The sequence below is a fragment of the Marmota flaviventris genome, chromosome 14, assembly GCF_047511675.1.
Source record: "Marmota flaviventris isolate mMarFla1 chromosome 14, mMarFla1.hap1, whole genome shotgun sequence".
Lineage (NCBI taxonomy): Eukaryota > Metazoa > Chordata > Mammalia > Rodentia > Sciuridae > Marmota > Marmota flaviventris.
In genome coordinates this window covers 56,927,942-56,950,448 of record NC_092511.1, presented here as the reverse complement: position 1 = coordinate 56,950,448, position 22,507 = coordinate 56,927,942, and the positions used below count along the sequence as shown (strand labels likewise).

Sequence of the window (22,507 nt, the reverse complement as noted above, 5' to 3'; positions counted from 1 at the left end):
TAAATAACTGTCTCTAGGAGTCTAAGTACTCCCTCTTGAAATACAAACACCCCTATGCCAGGTTTGCAAGGCTAGAGAGTTAACCAATGCCTATGAAAAGAGTGTTTCTTCTTATCTGTTTCTGTAAACATACTTTATGTTAGAGACACCCCCTACAAACACAAGGCCTTCAGTCATGGTCACATAGATTCGGAATTTAAAACAAACAGACAAATGAAACCAATGATAGGATGGGTCTAAGATGACACTAAATCACATACAAATGTTGTGAGAGACTGTGGGTAAGGGCTCAGAATTTGGAGTTTGTTCTCCTCTGGGCGCATAAAATAAAGTTTGGAGTTCTCCTCCTCTCTGAGGGCTGCTTGCTGCTTCTCCACTGGTCTGTTTCCCATAACACTGGACTCCACATGTGCAGATGTACTCGTTTTAGAACAGCCCTTTGGATGTCCTCTGCATGCTAAATATGTCTCCAAGCTGAAGAGCTTCAATTCTGTATTCTACATAAAGGGCCATATTAGGTAATATTTCTCACACATTCAGTTTCTCTGGGTTCTCCCTAGAGAATACAATACTCAAATGGAGTTTTTTTTATCTTCACTCAGTAAGTTTCTATCACTTCCTTAGTTTTAGATACCACACTTCCAAGAATTCTGCCAGAAGTCAGAAGACCACTGTGCCAGTCTTACAGAGATGGCCACATCAGGGCAAGAAAATGAACACTGGGCATCCACTGTGTATCAGGCCTTGTGCCACTATTCAGTTCAAGTTACACATCCAGTAAGTAGCGGAACAAGAATTTTAGCCACACTGATCTGACCCCAAAGCCTATGCTCATTCTCATTTTTCCTGTTTGGCTAAGCCATGTATTTCAATGGATGTGGCCTTTTTAATTACAGCAGGAAAAAGTGTATACCTGGTCATTCTTTTTCAACGCTGAATATGAGGTTCTAAAGATTCATTTGCAGCCCCAGGGCTGTGGATCGGTCACTCTTGGTGCTCAGTTTCTTCAGCCCAAACAATGAAAAAGGGAACTAGAGCCTATTTCTTTTCCAAATGACCAAATTTATAAATTACTGGCCTCCAAATTGATACTTTTTTGTTACAGTTAATACACTTGGAGCACACAACTGCTGTGCATGAGTTTTCCTATAGTAATGCTTGTGCTTCCCTTGAATGACTATCTTGAGCCCAAACTTCATATTGTGTCGTTCAAACTCTCTTCAGCATAGCACCTCTCTCCCCTCCAATCTGGACTTCCCTTACTTCCAGGTTATGTGAAGCTTAATGAGTAAGGAGAGGGGCAGGTATGGGAGAATTGGATGGAAAGTGGAATAATGTTGTTGGGGTGAAGAAACCCACAAGGGAAAGCCAGTGTGTGTGTGCCTTGGTTCTGTCTCTTCAATTGGTTGTTAGGGAGGGCATTTTCTCCTTCAAGGGTTGATTCCTGGTATCGAGAAACAGTTTGGGAGGGTCTTTTTGGGGAAAAGACACTCATAATATAGAGTTTTGGAGCTGAGAAAATTATGAGCTATCTACATGTTATCCCTGAATTTCTGGGATGAGTTGTCCATTCCCCTCTGTAGAAATGGATGAAAAGCCTTCTTGGGTAACTTGGAAGTAACTCACAAGGCCCATTAAGTGACACTCTTCTGAGTGTGCCACATTTTTGCTAATTTATTTCTCCAAAGACCTGCCTGCATGGAACCTCATGCATCTTTGGAATGGTTGGGGGAATTTCTAAATTCCCAAACTGTGCAATATTTGCCTCTTGAGTGTATATCTTGCCTTGACAACTATACAATAGGCTTCTGGAGGGGAAGGGCTGCCTATTCTTTGAGTCCTTACTAGGACTGGTGTAATACACTGTGATTACACTGGTGTCATTCTGATTGTTATATCACTACCCACAACCTCCTCCCTGTACTTCTTGCCTTCATGAGGAGGCCTACACACTTATAGCTGCTGGTATGTATGATCTATCCAAAAGACAGATATCTGTTTTGATTAATGGACTGTTTTTCCTGAGCTTGGAAAAGAAATAGAAGAAAAAAGTCTTCTCTGAAGAGTGTGCAATAATTTTTTATTATGTTGGAAGGCGAGATTACCACTCAGAACAGGCTACTGGATTTATTTCCCTACCAGGCTGGTGAAATTCAAGAGATTTTGGCAAAGGTGTCCATGCCAGCTCTCTGTTTACCTAGAGAGCGGTCTGACTACAAAACCAGGCTGGATTTTTGTGTTCTCAAGTTCCTTTAAAGCAATTGGTCATGGGGAATTGAACTGACGTAGCAAATGGACCTGGGAAAAGGCCTTGGATAAAATTCTGCAGACAGGCCTGAGAGTGGTCCCTGTCCTTCCTCTGTAGCTTTTTACCTACAGCCACTGTAGCCTCCATTGGGAGCTCCAGCACATTCCCTTCGGAGCCAGCCCTTACTCAAGCAGACTGTGAACCCTCAGTCTTGGTTGGTGGCATCCATATTAGTTGTACTGCTGTAGTCTAAGTTTTTGGTATTCCAGGATGACCTCAGGCCATGTCATTGTCCCCTGAGTCAGAGCTGTTTCACAGTGGCCTCCATTCTCAGTCTCTACAGTTCTTCCTGTGTGCCTTGGGCTGCACACCCTCATAGACTGGAGGCCTGTTCTGAATCTTGATCCAGTTGAGTTGAGCTTGAACAGGCTATTTCTAGACTCTTTCTCCAGGTCTGCATCCCTGGCAGGGGTTTAAGGGGAGTAGATGCTCTTCTGGAGAGTTTTTTTTTTTTTTTTTTTACTATTACCCTGCTTGGGGGTGCTGGTTAAGTTTCTTACCTGGCAGATGGATCTCTTTTAAATTATGTTAAATCTCCTTGAATATAAAGATTGAACTTTTGACCATCCTTTTTGGAGGCCCAACCTCCAACCAGCTCAGAGCCTCCTGTTCTAATCTGACCTCATGCTGGCTCCCTTCCTTTCCTACCAGCAGGTGCCATCATGGTCTAAGTCTGAATTTTGATGGAGTCCATTCATTCTTCTACTTGATCATCAATTATTTTCTAAGTAAATATCTAGAGACATTGTGCCAGGTGTTGGACTGAAATAGTGAACAAGACACAGTCTGTTTTTCCTGAAGAAGCATATAGGCCACATTGTACCTAAGACACTTCCACTTTACAACGGCTGTGCTCTCTTTAAAGTCTCCAGTTGTTCCCAAAGCTATGACATAATTCGGCCCCAACTGGGCAGCAGGAGGCCCACTTTCTTGAGAGCCACCAGGATCCATGAGTGTTAGAAACAATACTGATAGTAACTGGGCTCTTTCTTTCTAAAATAAGCAACAAATATATGACTTTCTAGGCATTGGTGTGGGAGGGGGACAGGAAGGGACAAGGAATAAAAAAAAGAAGAATTTAGAAAGGAAATTTTCCAATCTTTGATAACCAAAAGTGAGAAGATTGCTAGTTTGATCATATTGGGCTAAACTTATTCTTTCAGGTAGATTCCTATCTTTTTATCAAAACAAGGATTCCAAAAGAAAGAGCACATAGAGTGGGTTCTGAACTAAAATCTTGAAATTCTTACATGAATGGGATTAGAAGATAACTCATTTTTCTTAGATAAATTTCAATTTTTTTTAAACTTTGGAGGACAAATTAGAATTAGGGGATTACAGTTTAAGGGTCCTGTGTGTTTAAGATTTACTTGGCAAACTTATTAAAATGCAGAATCCCTCCAAGGAATTCTGATTCTTTGGAATTTTTTCAACCATTGCACTATTGACACTTTAGACCAGACCATTCTTTGTCTTTGGGAGAGTGTTTCAGGTCTCTGTCTCTTTCTGAGTCAAAACAAAATATTTATAGAAAATATCACCTGCTTGGGGGAAAGATCCATCTGCATTCATAAAAATCTGAAAGATAAAACGTTTTAAAAAATTCTAGGGAAACAAGTTGGTAGCAGGTGTGTCTCCATAGAAACCAAACCATATGGCAGAAATGGTGAGGTGTATCAGGCTTAATGCAGTCTGTGCTGAGACTGCAGGACTCATTTGCATGAAATGGTACTTGCTACGGTAGAAGGCCTCCAAATATGCTCAGCCCGACAGAATATTTTAGAGATAATAGGAATTTTCCATGTTCTAATAGTGCATCCACTTTAATAAATACTTGTTTTCATTCATGCTTCTCAATAGTCTAAATGTTGCTCATGTGTTCCTACTAGATTCACTTAAAAAGCAGCACACAGAAGCTTCAAATCAACCTTGTTTGACTTATCACTGAATCTGATTTATTGGCATTTTCTTTCCCTTATTCCTGAAGCAACATCTTCATAGCCAATCTGTTCCTAAAATTCAGGCTTATTATATACTCAAAAGGGAATATGCTTTTTCATCAGGAGAAGTAGTTTGTTTATAAGCCACAGGGCATGTCCAACAAATATTTTAATGGGACAGGGGATGTTTGGTTGGAAAGGAAAGAGAATGAGGTCAATAAACTAATAAATGGCTGTCATTCTTAGACATATTGTTATAAACTCCAATACCTTTTATATATTTCATTTAATCTCCATTATAACCTGGTAGGATAAGTTCTGAGACAGGCAAGGTTAACTTGGGCAAGATCATCCTAGAAAGTAGAGGGGCCAGAATGTGAATTTAGAATTTTGGACAGAATATCCAATATTTTTAATTCCTTCCTTATGCCATAATTATAGAGCAGTGGGTGGCTCTTTTTTTAAAAAAATTATTGGTTCCTTTTAGTCATACATATAGCAGAATACATTTTGATATAATTATACAATCATGAAATATATCTTATTCTATTTAGATATAACTTATGGATGTACATGATGGTGGGATTGACTGTGTTTTCATATATGTAAATGGGAAAATTTTGTCAGATTAATTCTACTGTCTTTCGTTTCCATATCCCCCTTCCCTTTCCTCCATTCCCCATTGTCTCATCTATTGAACTTCCGTTCTTCCCTTCACCCTCCCCTTATTGTGTGTTATCTTTCACATATCAGAGAAAACATTTGACCTTTGGCTTTTTGGGACTGGCTTATTTCACTTAGCATGATGTTCTCCAGATCCACCCATTTGCTGGCAAATGTCACAGAAGAAAAAATACAAATGGTCTACAAATGTATGAAAAAACGTTCAACATCTCTAGCAATTAGAGAAATGCATATTAAAACTATACGGAGATTCCATGTCACTCCAGTCAGAATGGCAATTATCAAGAACACAAGTAACAGTAAATACTAGTGAGGATGTGGAAGAAAAGGATGTGGTGGAAAATACATTGCTGGTGGGACTGCAAACTGGTGCAACCACTATGGAAAGCAGTATGGAGATTCCTCAGAAAACTTGGAATGGAACCACCATTTGACCCGGTTATCCCACTCCTTGGTATATACCCACAGGACTTAAAATCAGCATACTACAGGGACACAGCTACATAACTTTATAACAGTTCAACTCACAATAGCCAAGCTATGGAGCCAACCTAGGTGTCCTTCAACAGATAAATGGATAAAGAAAATGTGGTACATATACACAATGAACAACTACTCAGGCTTAAAGAAGAATGACTTCATGACAGTGGCTCTTGTTTTAACACCTCAAATTCATTGAGTTTTTACCTTCATCCAAAAAAGAAATTCTCTGAACAGTGACATAGGTATTCTCAAACTTAATTAACCTTGTTGCTGTTTGTAGCCAGACTCTTTTTCATATAAATTAGGGGGGAAAGACATAGCTTTCCATTTATTTAGCGTTGATTTTAGAACATTGGGTCTTTCTTTAAGTTACCTTGCTTTTTAAAAAAAAATGTGATATTTTTTCAAATATAGTACAAATCAAATCCTGATCATAGTTAGCAGTAATAAGCACCTACTGTGTCTCATTATCACATAGAGGATGACCAAGATCTAGGACATGGGATGTATATTGTAGGAGAGGAATAGTTGGCAACTCAAGAAATAGCTCCTGGTCAAAAGGCATGGGAAATTGATACAAAATGAGAGAAAAAGAAGAAATGGAGTCTGTGAGGAACCACAAACAAAACTATGCCAGCGACACATCTAGCCCTTGCTCGGCTTCGTTTTCTTTAGGTAATCATCTCTTCCAACCTCTTTACCTATACTGGTCATTTTTCAAATCACCACTCAGGAATAACCTCCTTTCTAAGGACCTCATGCCTTTTCCTGGCTCCATGCCCCCTCTGAAAGCCTGTAGCATTTATACCTGACTCATACAATCCTCTTCTTTATTATAGGCCTGTGGAACTCATCAATCCAACAGCAGTTTTCTAAGATGTGAGTGGGACGCTGGAGTGTCCCAGATATTTTCAAGAAATAGTTATGGATGATTCCCTGGATTTTATATTCTTTGGGTGGGAAATTACAGGATTGTAAAATATTTAAAAGAAGAAAAATCTTCATGAAAAGTTAAGGTACTAAAATTTGTTTGCTTTTTAATTAAAAGGTTAGATGGTTTTACTTCCTTCAAGCAGTACCATATTACTGATTTTCTCGATCTATGGCTAGGGGTTGGGGAGGAAGAGGGAGACCAGTTAAGATGACCGAGATGGAGCGCATTGAATGGGCTGGTGACAGAGGACCCTGGACGTCTGACCATTCCCTATAGTCAGGGAACACAGCAAAGTTTACCATTTGCATAGGAACCTTTTAATTCTTGAATGGAAAAATCTCTTTCCCGGAAAACTTCATGGAATTTCTGCCTCTGGCAGGGACCACAGTTATTCACCATGGATCATGAAAACTTGTGATGCAGTTGTCCAAACGGGCACCAAAGAAAGCGAAGAAAGTCTCAACTACATATTTTAAAATGATTTTAGGTTCCAGGTGATGGATTGGGCAGGCTGCAACTGGCACGGACAAGACTAACCCTTTACTCAGACCCAGGGGATCATTTCTGATCTAAAAACCGTGTCCTCCAAACAAACACAGGTCCAAGACCTTACTTCATCGGAGGGACCACACCTTCCACCTGCCTCTCAATTTTGCGCGGTGATAGTTTCAGTCTTTCATTTGAGCGTTTGCGTAGGGCCTACCCAGGGGCTGCAGTTATATGTTTGAATGAAAGTTTCTTTTCCTGGGTGATTTTGGCCATCTGGTCTGCTCCCCCTCCCATCACTTGAGATGGATTGAATGACAAATATGTACTCCTAAGGATGCATCTTGTCTCAGAAGAGCCCCTTTGCTATTACAGAGTTCTGAATCAAGGAGCCAACTCTCTGAGAGGAATCTCCAGTTACATCAAAATTTTTGATTAAGGCTCCACTATAAAATAGCTGACATTTATTGGACACTTCATACCTGCCAAGCCTTATCCCATAGCTACATGTATAGTTTCATTTAATGTTCACAGTACGGTAGGAGATATAAACTATTACTATCTTTTTTTTTTTGCACTGGGGATTGAACCCAGGGTGCTCACCACTGCGCCACATCTCCAGCCCATTTTTATTTATTTATTATTTTGAGACAGGGTCTTGCTAAGTTGCTGAGGGCCTCACTAAGTTGCTGAGGCTGGCTTTAAACTTGTGATCCTCTTGCCTCAGCCTCCCAAGCCATTGGAATTACAGGCGTGCACTACCAGACGCACATCTTAGTTCTAACCATCAGTAAACGGAAGCACAAAGGGGCTAAATAACTCGGCCAAGGTCACACAACCAGTAAACAGCAAAAACAGATCCCCCAATTCCCCTCCTCACCCCAGATCTTCTCCTTTAGTCTTCCTCCTGTCTGTCAGTTTATGACAACCCTATTCTTTCAGTTACTGAAACCCAACCCTTGGGGCCATCTTTGATTCTTGTCCTCTCAGCCATATCCAATGCTTCCAGAAATCCATTAGCTCTACTTTCAAAATATATGTCACTCTGACCACTTCTCTCCGACTCCACTGACCCTTCCTGATTTGAGCCACCTCTGTCTTTAGCTTGGGATATTGCCAGAACTCTCCTAACTGGTCACATGGCTTCCATTCTTGTCTCCTGTGTCTCCACAGGCTATTCCAGCAGCTGGGGTGATTCAAATGTATGTTAGAACTTGAGGCTCTTCTGCTTGAAAGTCCAAGTCCTAACAAAGCCCTGTCCTCTACCCTGTTACCTCACTGCCTGCTGCTGTTCTCACTCACTCTCTGCCAGGGACGACTATGGGCCTCTTGTTCTTCCTTGAACACCGGGGCTCTCTGGCCTCGGGGTCTTAGCAATATGTCTCTTGATTTGGAATGTTCCACTCTCCCATAGCATCATGGTTAATTTCCTTGCTATCCAGGTATCTACTGAAATGACACCTTAATGTATCCATTAGTTGATTGACACTGAAACACACTCACGAAACCCTCTGTGGTGAGAAGTAACACCACTGAGAAATGTCCATGTCTTGGCCATCTGAGTAATACAAAACCCTCTTACTCTATTTTTTTGTTAGCATGTGTTACCTTTTAACATTGGTATGTAATTTCTTTGTCATGTTTACTATTCTCTGTCCAACCTCTCTCTATAACCGAGATTTCTGTCTGTTGTGTTCTCTGATGTATCCCAAGCACCCAGGAGGGTGCCTAGTCCATTGTGATCAATGAGTATTTGTTGAATCAATGAATAAATGGATGTGGACCTCAAATCTTAGGGGGGTATAATTTTGTTATAGAATAATACAGAAAAGGAAATAATGCAGACTATATAAGGTAGTCTTAATCAAGGGTCAACTGAACAGAAAACTTACTGTATGAAATCATATGAGGGTATTATAAGATGTAAACAGAGGCTAGAGTCGGTTGGGAAAATATAGTGTGAGACCTTATTAGGAATTCTTATAATTTTGTAGTACATTAGCAAAAGGGCACCTTTTCTTCTTTACTTAGAGACCCAGATTTAAATTTGTAGCCCTATATTTGTAATACCAGAACATAGTCCTAGGATGTCCCTGCTTTCCTCTTTCCCTGCTCTTGTGGTCTCAAGGGCAGTAGCTATTTCTCTGTGGTATGGTCAGACATAATGAGAAATACAGGCACATATTGTTGGATCACTCAAAAGCTGGGAGGAATCTGGAATGGAGTTATTGGATTTGGGGTATTTTAATCATTTCCTGCAAGTTTTCAGGTTCCAAAAGAATCAATTTCCAAAAGATTCAGGTAGGGTACACTTGATGAAATTTCACTGCTTCTGCATACAGTTTTCAAATTTGGTGGAGTATTGTTCAGGTAGTCAGTTTTGAGGGTTGACCAGATGCCCGAGACATGGACATTTCTCAGTGGTAACACTTCTTTGTGACAATCTTAGTTTCTTGCTTTGATCAAGTTAAACTTTTTCATCATCTATATCCATTTTACTGACTTTCTGGGCTTTCAGGAAAATAGGTTTGGCATTAATACAGGATTAAAAAGGAGAGTAGAGGGAATTAGGAAGAAGTAAGTGTCTCCCATTATGAGGCCTGGCTTCCTCTTTGTTTATGACGTAACTCATTTTTATATCATACGGCGGGGTTTTACCAAGATGTCTTCCAAAGGCAACAAGGTGGTAACCAGTGCAACTACCTGAACTGACCATCAGTCAGCTGCTTTAATGATCTAATGGAGAAAGTGAATTTTGTTAAAGAAACTAAATATTCAGACAAAGGTTGATGTGGAAATGCTCATTTTAGGGGCTAAATTCTTTACATGAGCTAAGCCCTGGCTGTCCCTGACAGGCTGAGCCCTGTGACAGTTACCATGGACAGGAACAACTACGGAGGCTGAAGGGTTCCCAGCCAAGGCTGCACCCCACCTCCTAAAGGAGGCCTGAAACCACCAAAGCTAGGCTCACGCCAGAGATTTTGGCTCCATCCGTCTGGCATGAGGTTGACAGCATTATTTTCCCTAAAAAGTTTTCCAGGTGATTTTACTTGTAGCCAGAAATAAAAACTACCTGACATGAAGGATCAAGAGAAGAGCTATCTGAGACAGTGGTAGAGAGAAAGTAGTTCCCACTCCTGTCTCTTCATCCCTAATGCAGGGGTCCCTTCTCCCCGTCTCCTGCCCCATGAGTTTTCCATTTTCTTCTGGATTATTTACACAATCATATAAACAACTCTCAATTTGTCCTGTCCTAAATACAAAGTCTTCTATAAACCTCCTCCTGTCAGTGCCCATTTTCCTGTTTCCCTTGAGAGAAAAGCTCCCTAAGACGTGTTTTCTGAATATGTTGTCCAATCCTTTCTGCTCATTTTCTCTTAAGAGTGCTCTATGCAAGCAGTGACCTTCACTACTGCTCCGACTTGGTGCTTCTTACCCCCTGGCCAGGCCAGAGCATTCGGGGCTTTCCCTCCACACCAGAAATGTGGAACCCAAGGACCCAACATAGGCTTCCTGGCATATTCCAGAGCATAGCACTCCCTGATCCATGGCTGGCCTCACAGTGCCAGGATCACAGCTCCATGAACAGAAAAAAAGATCCAGAAAACTTCCCAGGAACACATGTGGAGATTGGTGTTTGAGAAATGCTGGCGATGATAATAATGAACCCTTCAGTAAAGGGAGAGGTTCTGACTTACACAGTGCGTGGTGGTGATGATGACTGAACTGGAGATGAAAGAGAGGCCATCGTTCATGCTGACCTGTAGGGCGGCTTTCCTGAAATAACAGGGGAAACAGATGGAGATGAACAGTGGGTGGAGAGCTCCTAACTACCCTGTAGGCTCTTCCCTAAAGGGCCTGAGACTTCTCCTTATGAAATGTGGAGGATAGTCTCTCTAACCCATCCACCTGTAACAATCTAGAATGGTGTCAGGATATGCTTGGCTAGTGTCCCAAGGTGAGGCATTGAGGCCTCATATTGTGGTGAGTAGCACTGAATGAGCAAAGCCTGCTTCTGTTGAACCTACTTGTCACATTGTAATAGGACAAAGTATTATTAAAAAGTGATCCCGTCAAAGGAGATAAACTGGCTAGATGTTCTGCTGTCGTTATCTGGATAATTTGATAGGGGTGCTTTGTTACCATCCTGCAGAGGCACAGAGGTAAAACAGTAGAGAAACTAATTTGCCTGTGTCCTCCTCCCTTCTGTGAGAACTCAAACATGAGATCACATTTTGCAGCGAGGACCCTGAGCTAGTTTGTGAAATCCGTGATATCATAGGTTGATGTCAGACAACCAGAACAGAAGGGTTTACAATAAGATTAAGTGATTAACAGCAGAATTCAGAAGAACAACTTCCACTTTTTTTTCCTTAAAGCCAATCTTATCAACAGGCTGTCATCGATACAATTTTGGAAAGGCTCTTTTCTGTCCTCTGCACCGACACTGTTTCCCCACCTAATTCTTCTCTTGCTCAGGTGCTAATTCTCTTTCTTCTGCAGAGGTTTTTGGTCACACTCGCATGAGCACTTATCACTATCATGATATTTCCCCCATAAATTAGTTCAGGGAGATGTCTGGGTGAGCACCCAATGCTCTGCAGAGAAGTAAGGAAGGGGCATTAAAGGTGACAGTGAAGTCTGAGCCTGGGGTCTCAGTTTGTCAGGAACCAGTCGAGCTCCCACTTCACCTCTCTAGGCCTTCTTTTTGAGTTTCCCTAACTCTCAGGAGGAGATAACAACCATCAAGCAGGAAGATCAGGATGATAGGGTGGGGAAATACATGTGCGAACTTTCTAGAAATATAGCTGTGATTTAGTCAGAAAGAACTGGAATTGAGCCTAGGCTCTTCCTCTGACTACTGTGTGAACTTGAGCAAGTTACTCAAATTCTCTCAGCCACATCTGCACATCTGTATAATGGGAACATCTGTTTATGGAGAACTGGGGAGGATGAAGAGAGATACTCTGTAAAACAATGATCTTAGTGCCTGGCTCTCTTTAGCCATTGGCGCCAGCATTACTGCAGGAAATCTAGAGAAAGTTTCCATCATGATAATGGAGAGAGTAATTTTCTTTTCCCTTTGTCTGGTTCACCTCCCTTCTCCTCCCTGTCTGAGAGATCATTGCTGGCAAAAACTTACATGCCAACTTCTTTTAAGATAGGCGCTGGACACAGCAAGTAAGTATCTTCCACAGTGAAGGGTTTCTCATCTGTAAAAAGAAGGAAGTGAGTGGGTTAAAAGAAGTGGACAAGCTTACAATTTCAAATCTATTAACTTCTAGAGATCATTGACCAAAAATCCAGGGAGACATGAGGAAGACCAAGAACTTTCTGAAATACAACCTCTATGTGTTCTCTAAAATCCATTAGCAGTGAATTCCAGGGCTCCTGCCTGCATACTAGTCTTCTGACCCCACTGTATTCAGTTGTGTCAGTCAGAGCAACTAGAGACTGAATTCATAAGTTATGATCTGAGTTTATTCCCCCCTCAGAAATAACTGAGGGGAAACAGGAAACACTGGACTGTTCCTAACGTATTTCATGTCTAGGTCTAGTTTGAGAAAGAAGCCATATTCGTGGAAAAAGTGTGTGACCAGTACAAGAAGCAGCTAGACCAAAATATCATTGCGCTTCAGGAGACAGGGAGCTCCTTTTACATGGGTGACATGGTAAGGTCACAGGAAAATCCAAATCGTGAGCTTTGCTAGTGGAGAGAAGGGTAAGAGACAATAAGGATACTATCATGAACTAAGACAGGGCAAATGAGGTGTGTCTCAGGGCAGGGGGTTAAGTAGGACTTGAAAAGATAGTGAAGCCAGAATTAGGTAGTCAGTATAGATAGGTAAAATCAGTCAGGTTGGATCAAGGAGGCCAATTTTAGCAAGTCTGGGAAGTTGGAGACTGCCCCCTGGGGGACTGAAATGTTAATTCCTTCAGAGCCCTTCCTCCACCCTTATCAAGAACTGCTCCTGCACCAACCTGTGGCTAAGGTAACCTGCCCCTCCCTACAGGGACCTATAAGGTTGTTGATTAATGTGTCAGGGGTGTTCCATCTTGCCCTTCCCCCCTTCAGCCCACCTGTTTCCCACCTTTTGGCCATCCCACCAAGCATTTCCTGAGTCTAGTCATGTAGGGAGGAAGGAGAGATAAGGGTAAGAAAGCAGGACAACCAAGGAAGCCTAGGATATATAAAAAGACAAAACACCCTCGCTGCTTCTTGGGATACCAGGATACCAGCTATGGCCCCCTTCTCCTTCCTGTTTCCCCTTTTTAAATATACCCTGCTTTATATGCTTGCCTTGGCGTGCTTCTCTGTTATGCTTCAACATGTGAGGGAGCAGAACTCTAATTAGTGGTATCAATAGTATAGAAAGAAGTTTGGTCCAAGTTCTCTGAGTTGGCCTGAGGGATTTGGGATCAGATCTATAAAATATGAAAAGAACTTGGAGGATTTCTGAGCAAAATCAAAATGACGAATTTGGAGAATTTAGCAGATATAGCTATGGAAGATGAATTACAGTGGAGAGGGAGACTCAGAGGTGGAGAAATTCTTGCTCTTATAGTTGATCAAAAAAACACTCAAGTACCTTTAATCTCAAACTCCTTAAGAACTTCATTGTGTCTTGGGGCACAGAGGCAGGGCTGAGAAGTTAGTAGACTCAGATGACAACAGTCAGTCCTTCATGCCTCAGGGTTCATTGGCTACACAAGCTTTACAGAAGGCTGTGGTATGACCCATCAAAGAAACAAGGATAAATAAAACTCGTCTCTTTAATCTACCCATAGCTAGAAGATACAAAGGGGATACATATATTTTTGAAGGACAATTTTCTGCAACTGTTTTTTGCTATGAAATTGTTGTCTCCTAGGATCTGTGCAAGTCATGACTGCAGAATACATTTGATATCACGTGCTTGCCTGGGTGGAGATTAGTAATTCTTGGTTCCTTCATGCCTGGATTTAGGGACAGATTCCCCTGGGATAGGGGTTAGAGGACATATAAAAGCACTGTGTCCCTCTTGGAAAGTGGAAGAGGATGCTGTCCAGGTAAATCTTCCTATGGTGAAAAGTAGAGGTTCTTCCAAGTCATTTGTTCATTCATATGTCCCACAAATATTTGCTGAAGCCCCATGATGTGCTAGAAATATGGGCCTTTAGCAAAGAATTTCATGAATTTCATAGGAGCTACAGGAGAGATAGTCATTCAACATATTTCTTTTAATTTTTTAAATATATTTATTAAAAATACACACACACATGTTCTTTATGTGTCTAATATGTTCCAAGCACTGTATTAGGACTTGCAAGAACTGACAGGCTAGTAATCATACAAATTCGTATTTAATTATAACCAGGATGAGCACACACAGGTGCAGGGGAGCTGATCCTCATCCGGTTGAGCAGGAAAGGCTTCCCTGAGGAAAGGCTATTTAAACTGAAACCTGAAATTCAGGTGGGGAGGTGGCACTGCAGAAGTCCTGGGGCAGGAAGGAATCCAGACCTTTTGTGGTAAAAGGCCAATGAGACTTGAATTTGATCGAGACACACATGGCTCAAAATGAGACTAGAAAAGGAAGTGGGGTTAGATGACCAAAGCTGGGTCTTGGGTGGGACATGGTGGGACTTTCTGGGATTTTTTTTTTTTCCCTAAAAGCACCAGAGGTACTGTTGGAGGTTTTCCACTATATTGAGAATCAACTATTGGCAGACTGTGGAAGTACTGGAATGGGGAGGCTGTGTTATATAAAATTGTGAAGCTGATGATGACAGTAGGGGTCATGCAGTGCCTAAACCTGGCATTATTGTTTTTTTTCTGGCTATGACGACAATGACAGCTGGGCTCACCTGGGGCATGCCACGTGTGGGCGCTTTCTAAATGCTTCACATGCATCGACTTAGTCAAATCTAACCTTCTAGCAGTGCTAGAGAGGGGTACTGCTCCCTTTATTTTAAAGGTGAGAACACACAGAATAAGTAGCTTGCTCAGAGCTGCATGTGGGCACCTAAATCTGCCCCCAGGCAGGCTGGCTGCGGTCCACAAGCTTATCTGATAGGCTGTTCTGCCGCCCTGGATGACAGCCATGATCACCCAGTCTCTCCACCTGATAGACTCGTGAGCTAAGGCGGAGCAGGGATCATCAGGCTCATTTTTCAGATGTAAAATGGAGGCTCAGGGAGACAACTGTGATTTCTGGTTACATGGCAAGTTGGAGGCAAAACCAGGACTACAATCGAATTCTTCTGCATTATTCCTTCCTCCCTAAAAGACTCTCCATTCCAGGAAAGACTTGCATTAGAGAACAAATCAAAGTGGGGACAGGCATCACTGAGCAGAACCTATATTTATTTCCTCGTGGCCATGGCTTATCCTGTTGCACATGCCCAGCAATACCTGGGAGTGCAGCTTCCTGCCCACAGAGCCAGCCCACAGATCCTCGGGCAGCCACAGAACAGCCACAGGAGGCCTCGTGACTCTGGGCTGCATTCTGTGGGAAGAGCTGGGTCACGCTGAGGAGGGTGTCTGAGGTGGCACATGGCAGGGACAGAGCCAGGGTGAATGCAGGGGCTGTAGGCCCAAGTTCCTGCCTCAGCTAGTGTCTGAGCTCACTTCTGGGCTGGATACCTCCTGTCTCCTTCCCTCCATCCCAATTGGAAAGGAGGAGGAGGAGGAGGAGGAGGAGGAGCATGACCTAGATAAGTAGGTATTTCTTACTCTCTCCCTCTTTTCCTTCTCCTTTCCTGCCTGGGAGTCCAAATGTTTCTGGAATAAGGCAGAGGAACACCTTGCCGGGAGGACCAAGAGCTCTGGTCACAGCTGCAGGACAGCTCTGATACCTCCTCTCAGCAGTTTGTCAGCCTCCAAGATTTGTGGGCTGCTCTGAGGAGCTGGCATTTTCTGCTCTGAGAGGGATTGTTTGGTTTGGAGCCTGTTTTCACTTTACCACAAAAATGAGTGGCTTTTTTTTCCCTTTTCCCCTCCTCTTTCTCTCTAAACAAAGGAGGGCCATTTGGTTTCCATAACTCAGATCATCTGACTCCTTCCTGGAATGTCCACTTGGGAAGCAGGGCACAAAGCCTTCCTCGTCTGCTCCCTGGCTGGGCCAAGCCTGGCTCAGGGGCCATGCTAGTGCCAAAGCCAGCGAGTTGTATAGTTTATGAGACCGTAATCTACTCTGAGGACAACCCAGGCCCCTTCCTCTCTGCCTACCAGGCAGCCACTTCAATGCTCCTTAGCACTGAGAGGCTAGGAGGAGTGGGGCAGCCTACTGAGCTCTTGTTTGCAACAGAGGGGGAAATAAAGGAAGTGTGAGGAGTTTGAGACCAGAAGTTAAATGGAATTACTAATAGATGATGTTGAAATATAAGTTTTCTTGTCATTCCTAATGATATTTCAAGATTCTGTGCATCCTCATGACATAGGTTAACCTAAAGCATCTGTCTACAGGAGTCTGATAATCAAACAGAAGCTTGATTTCAATCAGGACTTGGGGATCAATGAGGGTAATCACATCAGTTAGAACAAAGCACCCCAGATCTAGGAGGTAGGCATCCCAGAAGCTGGATTCAGAGGGCACAGAAAGGGAAGAGGAGACTTTGAGAACCGACAGATTGAGACTACAGTCCCAGACCTTCCCCTTACTAGTATACAACTGGGGAATGACTTCATCTGTAAATGGTGATGATGGCATCACTGCACAGAGGTGTGTGTATGGGGTGGGGGCTAAATATGAAGGTACTAAGCATGACACTTGGCACTTGATAAGGACCCAGGAAATGTCACTCTATTACATGGATATTCACATCTTTAAAATAGACTACACGAATGTGTGGTTTAAAGTCAAAGAACTGAAGGTTTTAAATTTCAAAATGTCTGATTGCTTAATACAGTGGGTTCTACAAAACTAACATATTTTTAGACATCAGGAATTCCTAGAAAAATAAAAGCCTTTAGAGAATGTATGTGTGTGTGTGTGCGTGTATATATATATATATATATATATATATATATATACACGCACACACACACACATACATGTGTATATCTACATACACACAATAATTTTGTCTACTATTATATAGCCATGGTCTCATTTGGTGCTTCCACTATTATGGTTATTTGCAGTTTGGAAAACTGAGGCTCAGAGATGTTAGTTGAATTAGTGCTACACCATGAGAAAGTATCAGAGCTGCAATGTGAACTCAGGTATTGCTGAAATGACTAGTTGGGGTCAATCCAACTGGTCTTATGATGTAGCCAAAAGTACTCCAGAAACTAAGGCTCTTCACACTGAGGTGAATGGTCAATACTGTCAATGGGCAAGGCTGGATACCACCAGAGGTATGCCTTCCAGGAGAGAGGACTGGGGCTGAAGAGCCCTATGATAAGGTCCAGAGTCTTCTGAGAGGCCCTGATCTAACAGGAACAGACCCATGTTCTGAAGTATACACTCAAGTGTATACATTCCCAGTTTTTGGCCTTGGGACTGGTGAAGAAGAACATTTCCAGAATTCTTCCCTGTAGTTTGGTAATTTTCTAATGGGTTTGAGATAAAACCAGGATTAAAATTCATCAGCCAAATCAAACACCGATTGGAGTGAATCCTTTTATAGGGCTGATTAAATAATTCAAATACTTTCCAAGTCTTGGCAATGTTTTCTTGATATAAATATTTATTTCTGGCAAAAAGGAAAAGAAAAATAACCCCTAGTCTTATCTGGGGGAGTTTGTTGAAACCCTCCAAAAGCTGATGTAAGCCCCCAAGTAGAGTTTACATTCCTACTGTGACATTTGCATTAGGTAGTGGGAAAAATAGTAGAGGTTAGGAACTGAATGAGCTCACCCTGCTGTTTCTTCCAATGTCCCCTGGGCCTAGGGAGCATTTTCATGGCATCCCAGAGCCAAGGATAACTGTCCAGCACCAAATTATCAGCTGGTTTGGGAATGTGGCTCCAAATGAAAGGAGAGCAGACAAGCTAGACTGGCGGTTCCCACCTTCTTGCTGCCTTCAAAAATAACCGGTTTAGAAAAAAAGTTATGCTTTTAAATATTATGCAAAATATTTGAAAAAAAATCTGAAGTAAAATCATATTCAATAGGACTCCAAGTTGGTGAAATTCAAAGCATCTGGGTTGAGTTTTCTAGAGTCCCAGCCAGAAAGGGGGTGACTGTCCTACTGGGGCTTCTTCAATGATAATTCACAAACGTGGGAGTCTTGTTGAAAGCTTAGCGGGCTCCAGTGCTGAGAGCAGAAAGCAACCAGCATGTATTAGGTAATACTATGTGTCTGGCCCTGGAAGGATTTCATATGTAGGTGTGATATGAAGCGAAGGATTTTTTTTTGGGGGGGTTACCGAGAATTGAACTCAGGACCACTTGACCACTGAGCCACATCCCCAGCCCTATTTTGTATTTTCTTTAGAGACAGGGTCTCACTGAGTTGCTTAGAACCCCACTTTTGCTGAGGCTGGCTTTGAACTTGGGATCTTCCTGCCTCAGCCTCTAGAGCTGCTGGTATTACAGGTGTGAGCCACCGCACCTGGCTAGCTAAGGGATTCTTTTGACACAGATGTTAAACTCTACCTCAGAGGACAAAGCAGAGATTTTGAAAGTATACAGAATGATTTCTACTTGGAAAAGCTGAACCGTGGTTGTGAAGTCAGAGGACTGAGTAATGAAAGTCAAAACAAAATGAGAAGAGAGGGTAGAAGGTGCAGGTGGCCTAATCCTTAGACATAACTTAGACCTACCCATTCCTTTCCTGGCCTGGAGTCGTTTAGGATTTCCTTGGAAGACCTCACTGGTTACTTGCCATGAGATAAGAGGACAGGCTGGGTCTACACATAACTATTTCACCTGTATGCTCTAGGTATCCAGGATATGTTTCTTGCTTTCCCATCCTGTTCTGTGGGGCAGAGGAGAATAAGATGGGGAGCAATAAGCCCATGAAGAGCTTATGCTATGGACAGCCATCATGGCTCCGCCACTCAATGGTAGTGTAATCTTGGGCAAACCTTCTCACCCTATTCATAACTCAAGAGTTCTGTCCTAGAAGATGGGAATAATACTCATTTCATAAATTGTTGTAAAAGTTAACAATGATGGTATTAAATGCCTAGCATTTAATAGGCCTTCAACACATGGGAAATATTATTACTAAGGTGGGGTACTATTGGCCTCATCATCTGTATAACACAAGGTGTAAATGTGTTTGAAAATTGAGCAGGTCTTACAACTTGCCCATCAGGTTAGGTCAGGAGTACATAGTATAGTGAGACAAGAAGCAAGTCCTATATCCAAACAGGATCTGTGGACTTGTATACAGTGCAGTGATCCTCAAATGGGGGTGATTTGCCTCTGAGGGGACAATCAGCAATGTCTGAGACTTTGTTTGTCACAACTGAGGAAGGAATGGTATTAGCATCTACATTGCACAGGGTAGCCCACGCCTCATGAAAAAATTATCCAGCCCCAAATGTCAATACTCCTGAGGTTAAAAAAAAAAATCTGGAATAATGTCTACCAGGGCCTAATACCTTTCTTTTGTCCATTTTAGAGGGACCTGGATATGTTACTGGGTAATTCACAGCTCTCTGGGTAGTGCTGCAATATCCAGAAAGTGCAGAGGTATTATAAGATGAGGAGTAAAGGAGGAAGGGGTAACAGCTAGAGAGGAACTGGAGAACAAGTCCTGGCTAAAGTGAGTAGAGGAGTTGGTAAGTTCCTCCCTGTAGGCTTAGCTGGGTCCAGGTGTTCTTTCTTAGTGGTAGATGGCATAACACCTGAGCCACTCTGCTTTATAAGAGAAATGGGACACTCTGGGAATGGATCTTATGTAGCTGCCTGGGCTCTGAGATGATGTGGGTGAGAAGGCTGTGGAGTCAGAGCACCTTATACTTAAACACCAATGTAGGACGCAGAGACAAGGGCAGTCCCAGAAGGACTCTGGATTATCTTGGTCACTGTGTTCAAGAGCATCAAGATTACATCCTGGCCCCGGAAGGAGAGGAAGTAAAAGATCAAAGACCATCTATCCCAGAGGAGGGTGGGCCCAGGATGCAGCAGCCCTGGCATCTCTGGATTGTCTCTGTTGGGTTTACATTTTCCCAAGTCCCATGCAAGGTTGTGACCCCTATAGCTCTGGGAACTCCAGTCTTTAGAACTGGTTGTCAACACAGCTAATCTGACTTTCTGGGATGTGAATTATCACCTAACCATATTGTTATGTTTATTAACTGTAAAATTATATACATTTAATATGAAAGTCTGGGAAATGTAAAGAAGTTGAAATTTTTTAAAAAAGTAAAAAGTTAAAATCCTTGATAATCCTAATTCCCAATGATAAACACTGTTAATGCCTTGGGGTATACTATTCCAGATTCTTTTCTGTGTATATTATTTTTTTATATAATTGGGACCATAGCATACACAACTTTGTGGTGTTTTGTATTTATATCTCCTGAAGTTAATAGGGCAGTTTTGGGGTGTTGCAAACTATATGAAGATAATGAGGCTCAGGGTTCCTGCAGAGCATTTTATCCTCTTAATAAATCCACACCAAAAAAAAAAAAAATTCTTGACTGCTGACATCTGTAAAACTTACAAATTATCTTCTAAGTAAAGTATCAGCCTTTTAAAATTTTGTAATCCTGAGGTCAGAAAAACTGCTGCACTCAAAACAGCTGTAATTTACTGAGGATAAATATATTTTTAAAGCTTTGTTTTTACTTGCTAAAGGACAACTCAGGATTCATGTACAAGGTATGTGGCTTCTGACACATGAACTCTTGCAGCTGTGCACAATTAGGTTTGGAAGCATTTTACCTTTGGGATTGGGATGGAAGGGCAAGTCTACCAAAATGGCTAAAGACTTCCCTACGATCATGACTCAGCTTGTAACTAACAGTGACTTCTCTTAAAAGACTAAACCTGCATAGAAATGCAGACATGGGAGGAGATGCCAAGCACACACTTGATTAACAGAGAATGGCCCCTAAGCTACTAGGGCACGCAGGATAGGGCAGAGCTGAATCCAACAGAGGAGAGATCTACCAGTAGCACTTTCTTCCTTTTTCTCAGCAGCAGACAATTTTTCTAAATTCAAGTTGAAAAAATATTTCAAGCGTGAAAGGATACATACTATTAGCCTGCTGAGGGTTCCCAGGAATCTGGCTCCTACCAGATTTACCACTTTCTCTTCCATCAAATTATAGAAATGATAAGAAAACATGAGGAAGGGCATCATCCACCATTCACCTGCTGGTCACCGTGCATGAAAGCCCAGACTTCTGGGATGCCAACTTGCCCTACTCAGGACAGCAGGGCTAGGGTGAAGGCAGGTTTCAGGGGAGTTCATAAACATACCTCGCCCCCAACCATGCCTCAAAAAAGTGCTTTGTGGGCCTGAATCTGCATGGAGCTTTCAATTTTCACCTGGAGACCATTGTACATTTGGTAGAGCATGGGCCAAGTCGAGATGACTATTGACAGGCATTGCTGCAGCTCATTTTGTATTGTGCCAACTTCCCCCCAGAATGAGGTATCCTTATCCCAAATGAAAATCTTTGCCACCTTGATGCCTGTGGTGGAGAATCCCTACACCAGTCCAGATGCCTGCAGTAAATTTCAACTGATCTCTCTCTATTTTTTTTTCTGGGCCTCAAAGATGGGAATATGCACTAATACACTCTTTCCATGAGCCACTTCAAAAATCAGAGGGAAAAACCAGAAGACTGTCTGAAAGGATGGGCAAAGGAGAAAGAGATACCACCAGATACACAAAAAGCTCCTGAGGCTCAAGAAAACAATGCCACTCAGGGACCCTCACCTGTGATCACATTGTCAGTGATGGGCACAGATGCTCTAAAGCCTGGGGTTCTTTCTTACTTGGTCTAGGGTCTTTTTGTCTTGAGCCTGAGTTCAAGTCTCTACTGCCTTACTAACATGCTCTGTGATATTGGTAAATATCTCTGAGCTCACCCAGTTTCCCATTGCAAAATGGGGAGAATCTGTCAAAATCAGTGTCCATAAAGTAGGTGCATCAGTCAGGTAACATCAGTCACCTAGGCATGGGGAGCCAAGGGTCTTTGGGGGGGGGGAGGTGCGGCGGGTCCTGTGTTTCAGAGGCCATGCAGATAAATGGTCTAAGGCTTTTGGAGTTAGACTGTCTAAGTTCAAATTGTTTCCACCCCTGGCCTTCTGGGTGGTCTTGGGCACTTCACTTCTCTAAGCTCGTTTCCTCATCAACAAAGAATGGGGACACAAATAACTCTACCTTCACTGGGCTGCTGAGATGAGACAGGAAGGGTACTTGAACAATACCAGACACAAGATAGATGCTTATCGATCAGTAGCTGCTATAATTTGGATGCTGCTGTCTAGTGATGTGGACGTGCACTCCCAGTTAGAACAGGGAGACTCAAGCCTTCTTTATGTCTCTTCACTTTGAGTTACACAAAGCATCATCTCATTCTCTTCCTATGACCCCAGAGCCCCAGGGATGCATCTAAATTGCATTAGTATCTTTGACCAATATAAACAATACCATAACCCACGACAGAGCAAACAATACGCTTCTGTTTAGGAAGTTTACAGTTCCTCCTCCCCACTGCCTTCCCCACTATCTGCCACCAAAGGTATATTCATGATCTCTTTAGAGGGTTCTCAGCAAC

General features: G+C 42.4%; 1 protein-coding gene across 1 annotated transcript in view; it reads right to left on the bottom strand.

The window, feature by feature from the left end:
• The window catches only part of Antxr1 (ANTXR cell adhesion molecule 1), a 228,451-nt gene that overhangs the window by 112,586 nt on the left and 93,358 nt on the right, over window positions 1-22,507 (bottom strand). Inside the window, exons 11-12 of the mRNA XM_027934509.2 lie at window positions 11,979-12,048; window positions 10,534-10,612 (exon numbers count right to left, since the gene is read on the bottom strand). Of these exons, the coding sequence (XP_027790310.1) occupies window positions 10,534-10,612; window positions 11,979-12,048 (149 nt within the window). The remainder of the gene's footprint in view (window positions 1-10,533; window positions 10,613-11,978; window positions 12,049-22,507) is intronic.